This window comes from Uloborus diversus, chromosome 7 (genome assembly GCF_026930045.1).
Source record: "Uloborus diversus isolate 005 chromosome 7, Udiv.v.3.1, whole genome shotgun sequence".
NCBI lineage: Eukaryota > Metazoa > Arthropoda > Arachnida > Araneae > Uloboridae > Uloborus > Uloborus diversus.
Window position 1 is genome coordinate 146,076,008 of NC_072737.1, and position 21,303 is coordinate 146,097,310.

Consider the following 21,303-nt stretch of genomic DNA (forward strand, 5'->3'; position numbering starts at 1 on the left):
ACATCCGTTGAATAAAAAGAATTGACGCCCCCTCCCTCTCTGATGTGAAATGATCCTTTTTCTTTGTATAAAATGTGTACACACCTTTTCCAAAAAAAAAAACTATTAAAGTTTCTTTGGAATTTAAAACTTTTCGTCAAATTATTAAATTATATTTACAGTTGCTTTAAAACTCTATTTAGCAAGTGAAGCGGTTTTTACTGCAATGCAAAATATTTCGCGAAATGAACAAAAAATGACACATCCAATAATATCTTTCAAATGTAAAAATAATTCCGCAACTCTATTGTTTATCGCCAAACGCTCCCAGCAACCACGCTATCATAATCCATCGATCTAATGAAAAAAAAAACATCCTGTGGAACATTCAAAAATCATCGTCAGGTAAAAAGAAGAAAATGTTGTACATTTCACTCGAGTAAAAACAAATCTAAAGTTTATTTTCTTTCAAAACAAATCACCAAAACAATGAATTATGTTTACGGTTGCTTAAAACAATAATACTAGACTGAACTACTCAGCGCCTAACGTGCCAAACGACCACGCTACCGGAAACCAGCCCTTTTACAAGTGAAGCGGATGTTTTTTCTTTGACAATAATAAATGTTTCGCCAAACAAACAAAAAAGTACAAAATCACATTAACAGTAGCTTTCAAATCTTTATATATTGAGAGCTGTGTTGCCCAGCTTTGCCCGGTCTACCTTGAGAATAAAAATTGTGTCAAGTTACATATATTCAATAATCAGGCTTAAATAAAAGAGAAAAAAAGCACTATGCAAAATTACCCTTTCAAACTATGACGACAGATTTTAAAATACTTTTAAGAAATTTAAATGCGAAAGATAGATTTTAAAAGCGTAACCATGGAAAGATGAATTAAAATAAGTTTAAGAAATTAAATGCAAAATAATGAAAGAAACAATGGATTCAAAAAGCGTAACCGTGGAAATGCGAAAATAAAATGGTTGGTAACCTGAATTAAAATGATATTTTTCGAAATTGATTTAAAAACGCTTGTAACTTTTTTTCCTTTGAAGATAGAAGCTAATTTTTTGACCATAGGTCGAGAGAGATCTGGAGTAAAAAATGTCGCTTTTTCCAATGGTGTCAAAAAAAAAAAAAAAAAAAAAACTGTAGGACAATTCCTTTACTTTTTATTGATAGATTTAATGAAGAAAGTAGTGCCTAAATTTCAGCTAAGCCTAAAAAAGTTCGAGCTAAAAATGCAAATTACTCCCGCCATAATAAATTTAGAGCATTGAAACAAATTTTTTAGAATGCGGAAAATTCTACACTTTTTAACAATATATAATATTAATATGTGCAAGTAATTTTTCCCTCCCGGGCAATTCCATGAAAAGTGAAACCAGTGGGTCAAAATTTCATATTGCAGTTATTTTGCTATATTATACATCATTCTAAAGCTTGAATTGTGCATTTTCAAAATATTGCATTGCTTTTTTAATAAAAATTAAATAATAATTTTTTTCGTAGTTGGAAGTATGATAGTCGGGGCTTCAAAATAATCAGATAAAAATACCATGTTTTCAAACGCTTATTTCTAATAACAAAATAAAAATAAACAAAATTAATTGCAGTACAGCTTAAACTATTAACATAATACTATAATAACATGTATTTATTTTAATTTTTCTTACAAAATAAAATTAGCCAATTTAAATTTTTAAAAAATGAAGTTAAATGTTACGTCTGTAACAAAAATTTAGCAAAAGTTGTCGTTACTTCCTAAAAAATCAAAATTAAAAGAAATCCTTTTTTGTCCTTTTAGCAATTCATCAGAGTATTTGTTTACCATAGTTTAAAACATTAGAACTTTTTTAGTTTTTAAAAAAATGGCGTTACAGACGTAACATTTTTTGTTACGGACGTAACAAAAAGCAGTACGTTACGTCCGTAACACATGTATATTTCCAATTAAAAAGAAAAAAGTACAGGATGGGCAATGAAAATATTGAGTATGACATGTAATATGATATAACAAAATTTCTGATACTGTGATTTTCAAAATTTTAAAAATATTAGTGGATATTTAATTTCATTTTTAAAAATTATTGAAATACACATTGTCGCCTCAGAGCAACATTAAGGTATCTAATCCTAGGAATAACACTAAGATATCCTACTGTTGCTCTGAGGTGTTCCTCTCAAGGTAAGATTTTTTGTTCTCCAAATCATGCAAAAAATTCAATTGGTGTTGATAATTCTAGATTAGCAATTAATGCTTAATAACGTGCATAAAAAATATTCTAGAGGGTTCCTTAATTTCTCAAACTTTGCTTCATCAATACACTATGACACAAAAAAATAGTGTTCTCCCAGTAGATTTTTGTGAAAATTACTTGATCATTTAACAAAATGAAATCCAAAGCATTTTGTGGGTAATTTTCATTAATAAAGTTTTTTTTTTCTTTTTCAAAAAAATTTATATTAGATATTAATTATAGTTTTTCTCTTCAAACTTCTATCATTCTGAAAGCATAGCCAAATTGATATTATTTAAAAACTAACTTAGAGGTAAGAATTTGTCCTGCTGAATAGTTTAAACCAAAGTTACTGAGAGTTACTTTTTATTGTTATTTACTCTCCACAAAAAAAAAAAAAAAATATTTAGATTACTGTTTCATTGATGCATTGAATATTTTATAGTTTAAAACTTAAAGTACTAAATATTAAATTAGCTACATCTGATCCTCAAATAAAACACATTTAGTTTTGAAGCAAGATTTAAATTACTTAGGCAAATGTTGGCCAAAATGCATTTTTCCGATGTCAGTTTGAACCGTTTTTTTCCTCCTTTGGCAAAAACGTGTCAATTCTATTTAAAAGCGATTGAAATCATAGGCAACTGTTAAATTTTAAAAGAAATTTGGCAGTTAATATGTTTGTTGAGAGATAGAGAAAATCATCGAAAATCCTCAAACTGTAAAAGTTCTCCCTTGTAGAAGCCCCCCCCCCCCTCTCCCTCCATGTTAATGTTAAAAATTTGAAAAATTTATTTGTAACTGAATAATTCCACTTTTGTTTTGCTTAATTTCTCCTTGGATAATTTTACTTTTTATGACGCACCAATTTATATTTTATATTTATTTACATGGCGGTATATGCACGTGGACTGCTCCCTACCTCCCCAAATCTTTAAAAACTATCAAAGTGTAACTTAAAAGGTCAAAATGATGTGTTAATCTAGACCATTGCACTCTCTTAACAAAAATTATTAGTATATTTAAGCTTTTATTTGCTTTGTGCAATTAGCATATCAGACATGTTATGTCCATAACACTTTTTTGTTACATCCGTAACAAATATATAAATTTTTATCATAAATTTTACAAACAATATCTATGAAAACTTTATGGTTTTAGAAAGCTTGAAATCTCTAGATTAAGTATTTCAAAGAAAATTTTAGAAATCTATGAATAATTCACAGGAATTTTAGCAATTGTATGACAATGTATACATTTTGCTGTTTTCTGAGTTACGTCCGTAACAGGCAGTTTTTAATTTTTGTTACTTTTTGTAATAAAGCAATCTGCACCCAAATTTTTGATAGCATTAATAACACCAAACTATACCACAGAAAAAAAAATTGTAGCTTTTTATGAAACCTAATTGAAATTATGCGTGTTTAAAGTCTGTGATTGTTACGTCCGTAACGGTGGAATTGCCCTCCCATATTTGGTAATTTATATGAAATTTGGGAATAAATTGGAATAAAAGAAGGACTATTTATCGGGTTTTTCGAATTATAGCCTATGTCGCTCAGTAAGAAAGCACCTTTCATATAGTGAAGGAATTTTTCAAATAGAAGCAGTGGTTCCCGAGATTACCTCAAACATATAAACACACAAAAATCCGCCCTCTATCTTTATAATATTAATATAAATTTCCCCTCCATCAGTTATTTTCACCTCAGAAATAATGACATTGTTAAGGTCTGTCACGGAGGTGAGGATCTTTCCATTAATGTAGGCCTAATAGATACATTTTTCACAGAATTTGTTTTCCCTTTGTTGTTACAATCTGCACATGTTAAGCATATGAAAACATGTTCACTTCTTTTTTTACATTAATTTACATCCCTGAAATTTAAGTTCACAGAGGTGAGAAGTCAGAGTAACCGTAAGTTTATAACGCAAAATCTTTCTTCTTGTTTTTCTACAAAAATCTCACAACTTCAACTACAGCTGAAAATAAACAAGGGGGCTCCCTTAGGTACATCATGGAAAATAAAATTTGATGTCATTACTGTCACTTGTTAATGAGGAATTGCATTTTGTGTTTTGGTAACGAAGGTGAGAATTTATTGTGTGGCATGAATTCTTGTCCTTCTAAACTGAACTAAAACACAATGTTAAACGAGCTGATGTGTGCATCACATGACTTCCTTTTACTCCAATTTAATGTCATTTCCCCATTATTCGCTATTTTAATGTGATTCAATATTTATTCTCTAAATATCACCAACAATGGCCAAATTGAAACCAAAAAAAAAAAAACTCCGCCAAATTTGTCGCCAAGTTGGCGACAAAACTTGGCGACCAAAAGACTGGCGATATATCGCCAAGTGTCCGACAAATTATAACGCCACTTGAGTTTACATCGAAATTAACAATGATTTCCCCCCAAAAAGGTGCAAAAGACCCCCTTAGGAACATCCGAAAGCAACCAAAAGGGGAGGTGCACAACTAGACCCCACTACGAGTCTATGTACCAAATTTCAACTTTCTAGGACATACCATTTTTGAGTTATGCGAGATACATACGCACATACGCACATACATACAGACGTCACGAGAAAAGTCGTTGTAATTACCTCGGTGATGGTCAAAATGGATATTTCGCGTGTCTATACATTCTTAGGCACTTTTCCGCATGTGGTCGAATCGAAAAAAAAACTCAACATTCATTTGGGGGTGAGCAAAATGGAAATTAAGGGCGATTTTTGAGTGAAAATTTTTTCGCGAATACAATACTTCCTTTTTTGTAAAAGGAAGTAAAAATTAAATATACTTAAACAGTTAGTATTTGAGACACTTGTGAAAGGAAGAATAAATAAATAAGTATATACTTTTAATTAAACAAGTTATTAAGCAACAAAAACAGTCACATAGGTGTGTGACATGGCAAGGAGGTGAGAATTCACATGTTGTGAACTAAAAATATTCTAAAATAAAAATTATTAATAAAAAATTGTTGGCAGGTTTAAATAGATATATGTTTGATGAAATTAAAAATTTTAGCTAAACGAATTGTTCCTTAAAGTTTTTACTGTAAAAGGCGTGTGATAGAAAAGTTACACTTTTTGAAGAATGACCCATGAATGAAGTGAATGAAAGGGGGTCTCAACCGAATCAAGCACTGTGACCAGAGGTCTATTGTACTAGTCCTCAAACAGAAGTCTTAAAACAGACCAGTAACTGAAGCAGAATTCAGCAAACACCTAATAGGAATATCATGAATCTCGCATGGTTCAAGCAAATGATGACCAAGGTGTTCAAACCTGTAGGCAGAAAACACTTCACAATCATACAGGGTGTGAGTAATAGTTTCCTCCTTAAAGAGGTGACCTCCGCAAATTGAGTCATTACTGACACCCATTATACAAAGGTGCCGTTTTAAGGTGTAAAACCAGTATGAAGACTAAAAGCCTTCCTGATACTATTTTTGTTAAGAAGCCTACTGCATTTCTGGCATGTAATCCTCAGAGATAATCAAGTCTGTCCTCCTTAGGAAGACAAGCTGAATATGTTCAATGTCATCACGAGATAACCTCTCCGACGGGAAGGTTTCTCTCACAACAGCCATCTTAAACATACACACTGCTTGAGCGTAGAACTGTGGTTTAAGATGCAGCAGTTTGTGCAGAGGAAGGAGTCGAAACCTTCAATCGATGACGTTTGGTTTCTCCTACCTTCTCAAGAATGACTGGCCCAGTGACTTATACCTTCTGTAACAGCCTCCCCCCTCCTGCCTGGGCCTATTGCATTCTTGTGCATAAATTAGTACCCCCTGCCCCCCTACTGCAGTGTCGGTGGGTTGCAGATATGCCCCCTTAGCAGTCGGTGGGTTTCATTCCTGCACCCTCACCTTCTCCAACAGCAAGGTTGCTGGTTCTCTCGTTCAAGCCAGTATCCAGCTCCAAAGGAGCTGGGAACTGAGCGGTGGTAAAAGGTCAACACCCCACAACCACCCTGTACGAGTGCAAGGCGAATTACTCAGTTCCTCCAGTGGACGGTTTAGACATCATACAACCCAGATGCCATCCATCCATCAGCACGGTGCCTCATACCTTAGATTGGGTATCCATTTTAGTCGCCTTTTACGACACGCATGGACTATGTTGGGACTATTCTGCTCCAGTCACCACATGGAGAAAGAATGACCCAAATAACGGAGTACTTATGTTATCTCGATTCCCACCAAGCTAAAAAATTGTCTTTCCTTGAGAGATGCTGCTCTGCTAAATATTTGTCGACTAGTTGCAATGGCTGCCTTTGCACGGCGAAAAGAGTGTTTTTTTTTTGGTTTTACTAGTAAAGTTTTTCCTGAATTTTCCTCAGAAGATTAAACTACCAAATCTGTCTTGAGACAGTTCGTATTTTGATAAAGCCGTTACAAATCAAAAAAAAAAACCCTGAAAGTTTTGAAAAAAAAAAAAAACATAGCAAACTTGAAAAAGCCCAATTAAACCCCCAAGATACTCAGTGGATTGGAGCTTTTCGAAAAAAAAAAAAAAAAACTGGCTTTTCCCCAAGAATCATTGTAGTGTTTTAATGAAAAGACTGATTATTATTATTTTTATTTATGTGTGCACACTAAAAATTTTTCGGCTTTTACATTTGTGTTTTCTTTTGCAGAACTGTCAAGTAACTTTTAAAATATGGCAGGAAAGAAAAGACCAGGACTAAAAGTAAACCTTGGAGGAGGAAGCAATCAGGAACCAGTGTAAGCTTTATAATTATGTTTTTTTATGTTTCCCTTGCTTACTAAATTTATAACAAAATTTTAAAAATTTGTTGTGGACTCAAGGTTGCCGAGTACAAGGCAGACTAAGGGTCTCTTGTCAGTTTGGTCACCTTGTCCCTCTCCTATCATAAACTTGTCAAAATCGTACTACTCCAATTCGGAGCCTATACCCCTTAAGGGACGGGCCCCTAGTTTATGACTTGGCATACATGGCCGTCGTCCGCCCTGTGTGGACCCAAAACTATGTCCTCGAATGTCTACTACATAATTGATATTTTTTGATAATTCAAAAGAATCGGTGCGTGTATGCATGGTGGTAGCAATTTACTTCTTTCATGCAAATTTTTTAATCACTTTCATGCACTTATAAAAGCATAATGAACATAGAGAATAGCCTTTTAGAATGTAATGAAGAGTTTTTGTTTGCATCTGAGGTCTGAAATTGCACCATTGATAGCAAATATTACATGGAATGTGTGACCATGGTGTGGGATTTAAGCTGAGTTCAAGAAATCTTTAGCAAAAAAACTAAAAAAACTTTAGCAAAATGCCAAAATGTCGAAGGTTAATGTTCACATATCTTTCTAACTGCCACAGTTGGAAATTAAATTCAAAGATCAGCCTTGACATCTTTAAAGAAATAAATATGCAGTAGCTATTTTTGTTTGAAATAAAAAATCAGAATTGTACTCTTACTACTGGGAAAACACAAATTTATTTCTTAAAAATGAACTGGTCCGCTCCACCCCCAATACATGCAGTACAGAGGGACGTAATGCTCATTAAAACTATTAGTTGTTGAACCCACTAGTAAATTTAACACCTTAGCTAAGATTTCTAATAAAATTAACTTGAATATCACCATGCTAGCTTTCTCTCTGGAATCGTTTCTTTATTTAGTTTTTATTAAGAGCAAAAAAGCAAAAATTACTTACTTCATTTTCATATTTTAGATAGTATTTTTGCATTTTGCGAAAATTGCAACCATAGCAGAAACTCTGCCATGATGGTCTGATTATTAAGGCGTTGACTAGTGACTGAAGGATCATTGGTTCGAAGCCAGCCGGTTGGAAACTCTCTGTGTTCTCTAATGGTGAATGGGACACATTTGATATGTCCTGGTCACGAAGCTCAGCTCCTGTTCTGCATGAAAAAAGAGCCATCTTCAGAACCTCTCCAACTGGTTAAACCGCCTGCCGCCTGTAGTGGTATGTACGAAAGACCCTGTAGTGTAATAAAACACTCAAAACTGCCGACTATCCAGGGCCGGCTTATCTGCAGTGCAGAAACTATGAAAAAGGAATCTGTGATGATTACCTGAATCTGGATAAAGACACCCATTTTAACTTAACATATACAAAATCTATTTTTAGACATCCCTGTTTCTTTTCTGCTCTTCCTTTACAATGACATTAAACCTTTCTAAGTCTGTAAAACCTGTCTAGTTGAAATCTGAATCTGAGATCTGGGATCCTTACCGACTTTAACTCCTTACTGACTTTCAGAGCTACGCAACTTACACGGACGAGTAAACGAGTGATCAGACTAGTTCTGTTGGAAAAAATTCCCCTCCCCTATACATTTTTGGTGCAATGTAGCTTGATCTGTTTGCCCTATTTCATTGCGTATGTGTGTAATCCACAAAGTTCCTGCTAGAGTCGCAATTTTTGCAAAATGCTAAAATACAACTTAAAGTACGAAAATGAAGCAAGGCATTTTTGCTCAAAAAAAGGAAAAAGGAATAATAAACAAAAACGTTGTACGATCCAAGAGAGGAAGTAAGTATGACAATAGTGAACTTAATCTGATTATAAATTTTAGCTTACATGTTTAAACTACAACTAAATTCAATAATACTTTGTCTTAATGGGTATTATATCCCCAGAATAAATGCATTATTGATGTTTAAAAAATCAAACTTGGATTATCTCTATGCTAAATATAATTCTAAATTTTTTAGTTAAAATTGGAAAAAATATTAGCTGCTGTCTATTATTTCTTCAAAGGTGTTTTGGTTAAATCTAGAATATTTCGCTTTCAACTGGAGATGAAACGCATTAAGGCCGTTAAAAATATATATAAACATATTCATTAATCATCATTAATCAACATTTTAGCATTTTGCAAGAGCTTTTTTTTCCCAATTTTCCCTTTTTTGCTGAAGAGCTTTTGAACTCAGCTCAAGCCCTGGTAATCCGTTTGCAAAAATAAGCTATCTTTTTTTAGCTTTTACATACATGTTTTACACACACTGGTATTGTTTCAGTTGTGAGTTTAATGCATGTGAATGTTAATGATTTTTTTAAGCTATTGTGTCGTACTAATATAATTTTTTACCCATTTTGAAGATTATACATGAAATTTGCTTATCCGTGGGTACTGTGCCACCTTATTCTGCAGATAATCAAAAGTTTACTGTATACTGAATGTGTAAAAAGAACAAAAATACAAGATAATAATGCCTTAGAGTGAGGAGATATTTTTCATACATAAAAGGTTTTTACAGAGATTTTACCAATAAATGGTGTCCTATAGTTTGTAGCCACAATGCCTCACAAAAGTAAACAAAGACATTTCTTAAGCTAGTTTCACTAAGTACACTTCAACTCTTCAGAATATTTACTTTACACAAAGCATGATGTAGAGGTTTGTTTTTATCATTCGTTAACTGTATATATGAAATCAAGTTTTAAACGTTTTCAATATTTTGCCATTGACATTCTATTTATTTTTAGGACTCCACCGAGGAATTTAGACAAAAGAACTACAATAACAGTTGATGACAGAGTTTTTGAAGTTGAAGCAGATGACTTAGAAGTAATTTGTGAACTTGGACGAGGAGCGTACGGTTTTGTAGAAAAAATGCTGCATAGACCAAGTAGAACAGAAATGGCTGTCAAGGTAATTATCTCTCCTTTCCCTTTTAAGTGGTTACTAAGCAACATCACGAAGTTGGACCCAGTTTTTGGAAGACCGGAAATCCGTGATTTTGTTTGTTATTATTCTTATTATTTCAAATGACTAATTTTAAGAGAAAAATATAAATAGTCACCTTACTGATACTGGTCATTTGTTTGATCCACTAATACAGGGTTAGCATAAAAGAATATCCTGGTTTTGAGAATTTATATTTCATATACTGTTACACTTAGCATTGTAAATGATACATAAAAATAAACTGTACATAAAGATAAACTGTCCAAGTTCCTTTTCACTCACAAATGATCAATGTGTGCGCCTTCTGTAACACAACACACATCTATAACACACATTTTGGAGTGTTTCACTGTCAATTTTTTGTAATGCTACACATATGCGATCTTTCAGTTCTTCCAATGTTATAGGCAATGGTGGTGTATATACACTATCTTTGACGAAACACCATAAATTTTTTTAAATAAGAACATATGGGGTTAGGTTTGGGGATCTGGCCGGCCTACTCATAATGTCATCATCTGCATGACCAATCCACTTTTACGGAACATACGTGGGGCAGGGACTGAGGAGATGGGGTTTGGGCATAGAAACACCTTCCAGAGCTCTTGATTTTAACATTGTTTCCAATCCTAATACAGTAGTTAATACATGTGTAAGGACTGTTGTGACCAAAACCCCTTCCGGAAGTAATTTCTGGTTGTACTGGTGCGGAACGTGCACGTTGAAGTAGTTACATACGTTTAAAAGAAATTTCGACAGTTTACCTTCATTTTCATGTATCATTTATAGTGGTAAGTGTAACAGTTTATGAACTTAAAATTCTTAAAACCGTGATATTCTTTCATGCTTACCCTGTATTATGAAATACAAAAGGACGGCTATTAGCTACTTGCTCAAAAGCAATTACGGATTTGCATTGCATTTGAGAACTTTAGAACTAAAAATGTCCCTAATTTTTTTTGCATTCCATTGTTAAATTTACTTTGTCGATTTTATTTGTTCTTCTCAGAGGATAACACTAACTGTGAATACAGAGGAACAGAAACGAGTGTTGATGGATTTAGATATATCGATGCGAAGCAGTGCTTGTCCATACACAGTACAGTTCTATGGAGCTCTGTTTAGGGAGGTAAAGAAATTTCTATTTCCTTAGTTTTTTACTTTGATGCAAAATATTTATGACAATTCTTAGGGCATTTTTTGGTTTTGTTACAAAGTACTCTTGGTTTATGAGTTTGATTCTGAAATCACTTCAGATGTTCCTGTGATGTTGAAATTGATTGAAAGATTTACTTAACTGCTGATCATTCATTAATCAGAATTTCTCTCTGTATGTTCATTCATCTATTCAAATCCCTTAGTTATGCCTCACTATTTTATTGAATGATGATGAGCTATAAGATATATTGCCATAAAATTACTTTAAGGGGGGGAAACCAGTTTAGACGGGTCAAAAAATATACTTTTTTTTTTTTTAATGTCATAAACTGTTAGTAAAACTATTCAAGAATATTTGACCGAAATTTCAGTGAAAAATTCCGATTAGTTCACTTAAGTGACTGTGGAGATTTGAAAACATTCACATTAGCTTTTTTCAAGCGCATTTTTCTCAAAACTAGAGCTCCTATAGAAGACAGGCTGATCTATCGCATGCCGGTTTGATGCCAGAGGTGAGACGAAAACAAGAGCGCGGTGCTATACTGGCGTTCTTATCACTTATGGATTGTGTTCTACAATTTCGTAAAAAACTAAATTACGAGTTGTAAACAAAAATACCAACTAAAAAAAAAAAATCTTATTATTTGTAAACCTGTACATTTCGAATATAAATGATTTAAAATGTATGTTCATCGTACTACAGCATCATTTTATAAAGGTGTAAACCTATTAATGAATAAAAAGTATGCATTTTTATAAAAAAAATTTAGTATTGTAAAATACAGTAAAACTTGTGTAAGTTGACCACTTGCTGTGTACTACTTTAGTGGTCAACTTAAACAGGTGGTCAACTTGCAGAGTTTGATTTATATGGTAATGACTATTTTTGTGCCTGATAGAATCGGTCAGTCAACTTAGACAGGTGGTCTACTTACAAGGGTGGTCAACTTCACAGGTTTTACTGTAACTTATTTTCGCGAAAATGAAGATATCGGTGATTTCATGAATTTTATATGGGCAATGGGCAGTGCCAGTCACTTTTGTATGTATAAAGTTGAAATAGATCGCAAGGCTTAAATATTCGAGATTACAACTGGCTCGTGAATATTAAAGCCTCGTGAAAACAAGTGCTTTTGCAGTGTCATGTCTGTTCATAACTTGAAAAAATGAGGATTCTTTCAAAAATTAAAATTGGGTTTTTATTTTTTGATGGATTACTTGGCAAGAAAAATGCATTTTCTTAACAGTTTGATTGTGAATTTATATGAAGCACTTATAAGCAAAAATGTATGAACAAATTTCAAAAAATAAAATTTAGATATTTAAAAAAAAATACCTGACATAAAGATGGAATCCATTTTTAAGGAATTATTTTTTTTAAGTACATTTTTAAATCATACTGTTTTTTAATTTGTAACTTTCAATAAAATTAATTCCCAAAAAACAATTACTATACATAATAAGCTGTCAGTTATTTACTTTAGAAGAAAATTCTCCGACTAAAAACTCCTTATAAATCCGTAATGCAATGCAGCTGTGCTATAAATTTTCTTTATTTTGTAGCTATATTTGCACATGAAAACATAGAAACATAAGACTATTAAATCAATTTTACAAGGTCAGATTACGATTATTTTACTTAGATTACATTTACGATTTTGCATGAAAAGCCTGATTATGATTTTGATTACGATTACGAGAGTATCTCATTGACAGATTATGATTATACAGGGGTCGAAGTAGTCCTATATATGCTATATTTCCTATATTTTCAAAAAAAGCATCAAAATCGTCCTATATTTCCTATATTTTTGAAAAATGTCTTATATTTCCTATATTCCCATTTTTTACCCAATATATCTTTTAAAAGGAACAGTAAATAAACTTTCTGACATCGGATTTTTCGCTGAAAGTACGAGCCCAAACGAATTTCAAATTAAAAAACTCGGGAAGATTTCGATAGTTGGGAATCTGGCGATCATTCTTAATTGGCGTCAGTTTTTGGCTCCAGCACCTGCACAAGAGGTATTTTTCATTGCAAATCTAAACAGAGAGAAAGGAAACATCTATTCACATAGGGTTACTATAAATCAGCAGGGTTACCAAAATAAAATTATTTACGCCAAAAATAAGACGACTGCGCCAGATTCCCAATTATCGAAATATCCCCAAAAACTCAACTGAGTAAATCCTACGACAGGCATCTTCTCTCATTGGCTACAGCAATGCGACGTCATTCTATTAGTGGGTGGAGTTTCGAGAACTAAATCTGTAGTTGGTTTTAGAATTTTGCGTTTTTGGGGGGGGGGGGGGGGCAATAGCCGTTTGTTTTGTTTTCCATCATGGTTTTCGTTGGTATATTTTGTGTTCAGTGCATTTTCTAAACGGAATGTTCTAATATTCAATCGTTATTGCAAAATTGCATCGCTTAACAAAGTTTCGTGTGGAGGGGTTGAACCAGGAGGACATTAATTGTACAAATTTTGGTGCAAGGTGCACTAAAGGAAGCTCTGTTTGTTCTTAATACAAGTGGTAAAGGGTTCAGTTTAGATATAAAACCAAAGAACAGTGGAATTAGTACTTGGGTCATGAGTGAGAAAGAAAAAATAAAAATTATCTTTGTTCAAATTTTGTTTAGTTATTTACTGTAAAGTACACTTTTTTCAAAAATTATTCTTTCAACTACAAGAAATTCATTTCAGATGTAAGTTATAGTTTTGTTTAGGGGTTTTTTTTTAAAACAAAATCATTGATAAGAATAACTAAATAATATATGATATGTATTATTTCTTTTTTCATAGCAAAATTATTCATATAATGTATCCTATATTTGTCCTATATTTTTTGTGGAAAATATGTGACAAGTCAGTCACTTCTACCCATGATTACACAAAAATGTAATCTATTACTCAGATTCCAAATTTGTAATCGGCAATTACTCCGAGCCTGATGTATATATATATATGTTTTCATAATGTCATTGTATAATGTATTTGTAATTTTAAACTTATATAAATAAACAATTATAAAAGATTCAAACATCTTGAAATATTGTAAATCAACTAAAACAAAATAAATGCCTTATTTAAGCAGTAATTGTAATGGTGCAGCATAAAGTAGTCCCTACTAACATGGAGTGACATCTGAGTGGTCTCATTCTACACTAGATGTCACTCCAAATAGTTTTCTCACTCCATGGGGGAGAGTTAGTTTTTTCTGAACTCATAAACTTTGTTAAAACATAGCCAGCAATAACAATTTAGTTTTTAAACTTAAACTAGAAAAAAATATTTGGAAAATAATTATAGTGCAAAACAAATGAAAACATTCATTATGAAAAAAAAAACAGTTATTTTTGCGGGGCCCTCCAAGCTAGGGGGCCCCAAAGCCCGTGCTTCTCGGGCTTACACTTAAATCAGGCTCAGCAAAAAGCTGATTGCCTTTGATGAATAATATTGCTTAGCATTTTGAAAATATTTGCTATAACTTTTTAGGGTGATGTATGGATTTGCATGGAAGTCATGGATACATCTTTAGATAAATTTTATCCAAAAGTGTATAATGTGGGAGAAAGTATCCCGGAAGAAGTACTTGCAAAAATAGCTTTTTCAGTATGTATATTACATTGTTATTTTTTTGCATTTATTTAAATACATACATTATTTTTTCTTTTAAATAATTGCATCTTTCTACATATTATTTTATTTTTTTAATTGATATTGAAATATAATAACTACACTTGTGTAATTTTCCTTTTCAGGTAGTGAGTGCTTTGCATTATTTACAGAGTCAGTTAAGGGTCATCCATCGAGATGTTAAACCATCCAATATTTTAATTAATCGAAGTGGGGCTGTGAAAATGTGTGACTTTGGAATTTCAGGTCAACTTGTGGATTCACTTGCCAAAACAATTGAAGCTGGGTGTAAACCTTACATGGCGGTGAGACTTTTGGATTGACTTTTCAAAATTAATTCTGCTGAAAATGAAAATGTTAAATTATTTAAGCTCATCAGATTTTTATGAGCAATTGAAATTGAAAAAACAAAAACTTAAATGTATAAAAATGCATGAGAAGTTAAAAATTATAAAGATATTTTCATTGGAAAAATTTTTATCAGCCTGTACATTCATTACAAGTTAGAAGATGACTTTTGAATGTTTTTTTTCTTTGAAAATTATGTGCCAAATAAAAGTGTAAAGAAAAAAAAAAAAAGACTTGAAAACTGCAGCTAGAAATTGTTCTGAAAAGTAAAAAAAAAAATCATTTTATCCTTTAAACCCCATCAATACTTCTAAGCATGATTTTTGAAGTCAGCTCATAAAAAATTGTTGAAATGATGGGTAGCAAAATTTTGTTTACATTTTTCAGAATAACCCCTAGACTTTAAGAACGAAACGTTTTTAACCGTTACACAAATATCAATGTAATTTATTCAAATGTTTTTGATGAACCTGGGTTCATTAAAATTATATTTGTAATTGAATTATGGAAATGAATTAAAGGTAGTATTAATGGTTTTCAAAAAATAAAATTATTTTTACTTTTTAAAGCAATTTCCAGCTGCAGTCTTGAAGTCAGTTCTATTTTTTACTATTTTATTAATATTTTTATTTTATTCTTTTTAGTATAAATGCATTTCAGATATAGTATGATGTTACCAGCACAAAACTTCACCATGTATTTTTGTAGAAATTTAAGAAAAAAACTATTAATATATTTGAAATTTTAAGCGATTGGCACTGTTATAAAAACTAATCTGTGTTGCCTGCTGAAATTTATTTTATCTGTTAATTTAACTAGAATTGTTTAAATATTAATGCTTTTTCAAACTAATTTATATTTCACACCAATAGAAGTTACTCTTGATTATGGGTGCAAGACCTTCCGTCTTGGACAAATTTTCGAGACGGAGATCGGGACGGAAAGAAATTCGATGACTTTCTTTCAGTTTTTACTTAAAAAAGAAAAATTGAGTGTTAGAAAAATATGCTGTAATATTACTGGACCGTTCTATTACCACGAATTGACATCGACATTTTCTTGATTTTCCGCCATGGGCTTGTTTTGTTTGCAACGTGCTTTTGGAGGAGTGTCTTTTAGACTTGCGCTGTTTGACTTTTTTTAGGTACAGCTCTGTTATTTCCAACTTACTGCGTTGCAGACTGCGTAGTTGGTTGCTATTCTCCCTGAATTTTCGAAATAATCGTCTCTAATTGAAAATTTAGCCTTTTTCCTTGCTATTTTCGATCATCCTTTCGTTTTTTTTTACAAACTTTACACGCATAAATGAAAATTATGTGCGCTCTTAAAATGTCTTAGAGTCGAATCAGAATCACCGATTGAGAGTGATTGCTGCCGGCTTAAAACACCGATCTGCAACCGTTCCTGCATTTTTGACAAAGACTTGAAGAATCATTAAATTCCAATGTCATTCAATCTAGCACTCGCTAGAATGGAAGTATGGGGTAGGGGAGGGGGGGGGGGAGATTAAAGAAACCAGAAAAATAAAAGCAGCACGAGTTTGCGAAAAAATGCTGCTCTTGCAAAGAGGGTAAGTCCGCAAATTAATCCACGATACTGATGTCTTAAAAAGTTTATATCTTAAACAGTCTAGGGGGGGGGCTACTAAAGAGCTCCAGTATAAAATATCGAAAACCGAATTGAAAACCATTTTTGAAGCTAGGAGTGGTCCGGGATTTATCCTCTGCAAACTCTTAAAAATTTAAAAGTCAAATGTTTAGGATGTCCAGGGCCTGATTACTGAATAAGCCAACTAGACCGTGGCCTAGGGCCCCCTTTTTTAAGGGCCCCCAAATGGCTGATGTTTTTAAAAACAATAGCTAAAACTGTTTTCGCCAATGGCTAAAATTAAAAGGTTTGACTACACAGGGGCCCCGAAAAAGCATATGGCCTCGGGCCCCCTGCTATCTTAAGCGGGCCCTGAGGATGTCTTTAATGATGTAAATGTGGGGAGGAGGAGGTTTAAAAAAAATCGAAAACTGGAATCTTAAAAACACTAATTTAGGCAATCTTTGGTGAATTGATGAGAGATGGTTGTGGTGTTCTAACATGAAAATGTTTTGTAGCTATTTGAGGCTATACTTAAGAGAAAGGGAATTTGGGACCCTTTCCGGAAACGTGTTTGTAATTGAAGTCTTAAAATTTTTAGGCTGTCTTTGGCAACGTCAAGAGGGGCGAGAGGGCGCTCTTTAGGCGAAATTCTGAAACTTGAGTCTTAAAAGCGCAACTTTAGACGGTTTTGGGGTTCGGGGTCCCCCTTCCCTGAAAAATATTCAAAGCTGAAATACTCAGAACTTAGCTTTAGGTAATGTTTGGAGGACTTAAAAACAGGGAATTCGAAGGCTTTCTGTCAATAAATTTTAGAACTGAATTTCTTAAAACTTCGGTGATGAAGAGAACCGTAAATTTAAGTCAAATTTAGTGAACTTAGGGGAATGAGGACGGGGGGGGGGGGGGGCTCTCTCCCTCGAAAATTTCGTCATACTGAAGTATTGAAATACTATTTTGGCTATTTTGAGTGAGTTAAGAGTTAGGAAACTCGGGGGAAGGGGGGGTCTTTCTGGGAACATTTTCGAAATTGAAGTCTTAAAACTTAGAGTTGTCTTTGGCGATGTGGGGAGGGGAGTTGCTCTTTTAAGAGAAAAATAAATCTTAAACACAAACTTACACTACCTTTAGTAAACACAATGAGAGATGGGGGGGGGGGGGTTTCGCCGCTCAGCCCAAAATATGTTGATAGCCAAAAATGTCTATTTGAGAAATATTCTCAACAATTCATTTTGAAAGCTAAGTGAAAACTAAGTGTAAATGTTTTTACTCACTTGTATTTCTTTAATAATGAAAAGGCAGTTAATCTTGTCCCTTAAAGGATGCTTGTTTCAATTCGCATACGGGAGAATCAACCTGTAAACATCAGAACGACTTCGAACGACGTGTTTCGTCAGGAAGAAAGATGTGACGTCAGAGCACGAGCGGAGATGATGTAATCTCCCGATAGCTCCGCGGCAAATCGAATGTTCTGGAAGCATCCAGCCTGAGCTCTTACGTAGGCATATCCGGCGTGACGTGCATTGAGTGCGCTGTATTATATAAGCAGGGGGAAATGAGAAGGAAATCACTTCTTCTGCTCGCGTTTCTCATTTTCGACTGACGATAGTCGTATTTTTGAGAGGATCGTTCGCTGTTGGGGCGACGTCCTGCACTTAGGGGATGGCTTTTAGAATTTCGCCATGAGAGTTAGGGACTTAAAATTTTTTGAAACATTTTTAGGATAATTCATGTTAGGGTGTCAAATGTTTTTTTTTGGAGGATGTTCTTTTGGAACATGAAGGATGTTTTTGAGTGTTGAAATTCCTCATACTTGTTTATACCATTTACTCATGTTAAAGTTTGTTTTACAGTTGTTAATTATTGGATAATTATAAATAAAATGATTTAGCCATACAACTTGAATTCTGACATTTCATTCACTTGATAGCTACAGAAATGTGAAACCGAATGGCATCTGCTAAACTTGGTGTTTACCTTCCTTGCGGGAGTTAGACAAAATTTGTTAGGTCAACATATTTCCGTTTCTGAAATTTTAAGAGCTCTGTTTTCGGCTATCTTTGGATGACTTAAGGGGGAAGGGTGTAGGGAGCTTCTTTCAAAAAGTTTCCGAAATTAAAGTACTAAAACTTTTAGGCAGTCGTAAATCATCTTTATAGGTAAGAGGGGTACTATTCCCAGAAAATATTTTAGAAACTGAAGCCTTACAAATTCAACTTGAGGGCATTTGTGGTGAGCTCAGAGGAAGGGGGGTTCGGGAGTTCTCTTCCAAAAATTTTTTGATGCTGAAATATTAAAAAAGCCATTTTAGGCTACATTTGAGTACCTAAAGAAGGATGTGATTCGAAGGCCCTGCTTGGGGTAAGGATTCAGTTCCCCTGTTTCTTTTTTTAATTAATAAACATTGGAAAGTGTACCTCGTTTAAAAAAGATATCTATTTCACTGAAGCGGTTTTTTTTATTGCTAATTTCTCCACCTTTTTCTCCTTTCACCTTTTCCACCTAAAAATTCTTTTTCAAATGAAAACTGTGGGGTAATGGTGCCAGTTCATTATCATTAGTCGCCCATACCCTTCCCCCGCCCCACCTTTCCTTTTTCTGGTTTATTGGCGCTACCTTGGGTAGACTTTCCGATCAAAACTAATTCATGTTGTAAAAGTGAAAATCTTATGTCCCAAGCGATTTTATTGCTGCAATAAAAATGATTGCGATCGGCAAAAAACTAATTGCGAGGAGCTGCGAACGGTGTTACCTCTAACATTATCCAACATCATCTAAAATTGCGTTTTTGGAACTTCAATTTAGAAATATTGCCGAAGGAATGTTCCTGAACTCCATCCCTTCGATAATGCATTCAAAAACAAAAAAACGTTATGAAAGATTTATTACAATTTCGTTTTTAAAGCTTCAATTTTGGGAGAGCCCAGAGCGCCCCCCCCCCCCCTCTTTCTCTAATATTTTTGAAGGTTGCCCAATATTGTGATTTTGGGACTATCAACTTGAAATAATTGATGTAAAAGTCCCTGAACTTTACCAAAATGGCCTACCATTGCGTTTTTTGGACTTCAATTTTAAAAAAAAAGTCTGGGGGAGAGCCCCCCAGACCCCCCGTTATTGGCGGTTTTTAGGTGTTTGGAATTACGATATCAAAATGCTGAAATGTTACAATTTAAAGGCTTAAAATTCAAATCAAACAGTTTCAAAAACTGGCATTGTTAAAATCTGCAACATTTATGCACATAAATTTTTCCTTAAGCACGCATGCGGACAGAGGGGGGGGGGGGGCTGAAAATATTTTCCGTCTTGAACACATCACCAAACTTGCACCCATGCTCTTGATAAAAACTCTTCACTTGGCCCCATTATCTATTAGTGGCATGGATGAAGTTAAAAATACCACTAGATGACCAACAATGGCAGTCACTGAATTTCATGTTTGTTTCAGAGAAGACTTCTTTCAAAATTCCCATTATGATTCTACTAACTAGTATTAATGTTTAATGTGAGGTTCAACCACTTGTTTTTGCAATGTGTTTTACATTTCATCACTTTATAGGAAAAATTTACTGATTTTTATCCATTAATTTTTTTCTCAAGAACAAGTATGGTCAAGCAAAGATATTAGACCTAAGTTTGACCATCCCCTATCCATTAAAAAAAGTCAATATGGTTCAGAAACGGCAGGGTTCTTTTGGGCCCTCAAAAGGCTATATTTTCAAGCATTGTTTGTGGAGGCCCATATAAAGACCGTATTTAGTTGTCTAAAGCCCTTAAAATAAATCAAAGACTCTATTTTGTAGGATTTCTGTCATATGTCAAAATAACCAAAAAAAAGAAACCTGACCTGCTCGGATTTTTTCGACACTTTCAGAAACCTTACTCATCTTCGTCGTCTTAAATTTAGCAAAGATTTTTTTTAATCTATCATTCATAGTTGATGTAAAATTAATTATTAAAAATTTCTTGTGAACACCATGTTTTTTTTTTACTTGCCAGCAGTGTTTTAAAGTATTTAATTCAAGTTCTATGGGAGCAACAGAGTTATATAATTGCTCATTTTAAAGGCAATTATATGCACAAATTTTCTTATATAGTTTTAGTAATTTTTAAGGAAAATTCTTTTCTCAAATGTTAATGTTTCACAATTTAAGATAGTGTCCTTCAAAAACTTGTAAAAAAATATGATTTGTGGGGAAAAATGTATTAAAATACATCCAAATTTTTCCCGAGTGAAACTATGAATACAGTCGAACCTGTGTATCTGGAAAAACTGCAAATCTTGAATTTTTTAACTTTCCACCAATCTTAATTAATTTCTCATATTTTTGCCCCTGCTTTTCTCGAAAACTTCATGCGTAAAACATTTATTTCTCGAATTTCAAAATTTGCTGTCCTAACTTGTTTTCTTTTCACTGTTTAAAGAACAAAAGTAGGTAGGAGATTAGCCCTAAATTAGAAATAACGGGGGACAATACCTGGCCTGGGTCAAGGAGAGGAGAGGGGAGGGAAAGAGCGAATGCAGGGTACAAACACTGACTGGCCCACAGTACTACAAGAGGAGGGAGATATGAAATGTGTTACTTAAAGTTGACTAACTGGACATGTGGTGTTCTTATTTCTCCTGAAAAACCAAAAAGATAAGGGACAGA

General features: G+C 33.5%; 1 protein-coding gene across 1 annotated transcript in view; it reads left to right on the plus strand.

Moving 5' to 3' along the window:
- The window catches only part of LOC129226932 (dual specificity mitogen-activated protein kinase kinase 6-like), a 50,158-nt gene that overhangs the window by 18,200 nt on the left and 10,655 nt on the right, over nucleotides 1-21,303 (plus strand). Inside the window, exons 2-6 of the mRNA XM_054861561.1 lie at nucleotides 6,881-6,968; nucleotides 9,725-9,890; nucleotides 10,936-11,055; nucleotides 14,579-14,695; nucleotides 14,845-15,024. Coding sequence (XP_054717536.1) covers nucleotides 6,904-6,968; nucleotides 9,725-9,890; nucleotides 10,936-11,055; nucleotides 14,579-14,695; nucleotides 14,845-15,024 — 648 coding nt within the window. The 5' untranslated portion in view covers nucleotides 6,881-6,903. The remainder of the gene's footprint in view (nucleotides 1-6,880; nucleotides 6,969-9,724; nucleotides 9,891-10,935; nucleotides 11,056-14,578; nucleotides 14,696-14,844; nucleotides 15,025-21,303) is intronic.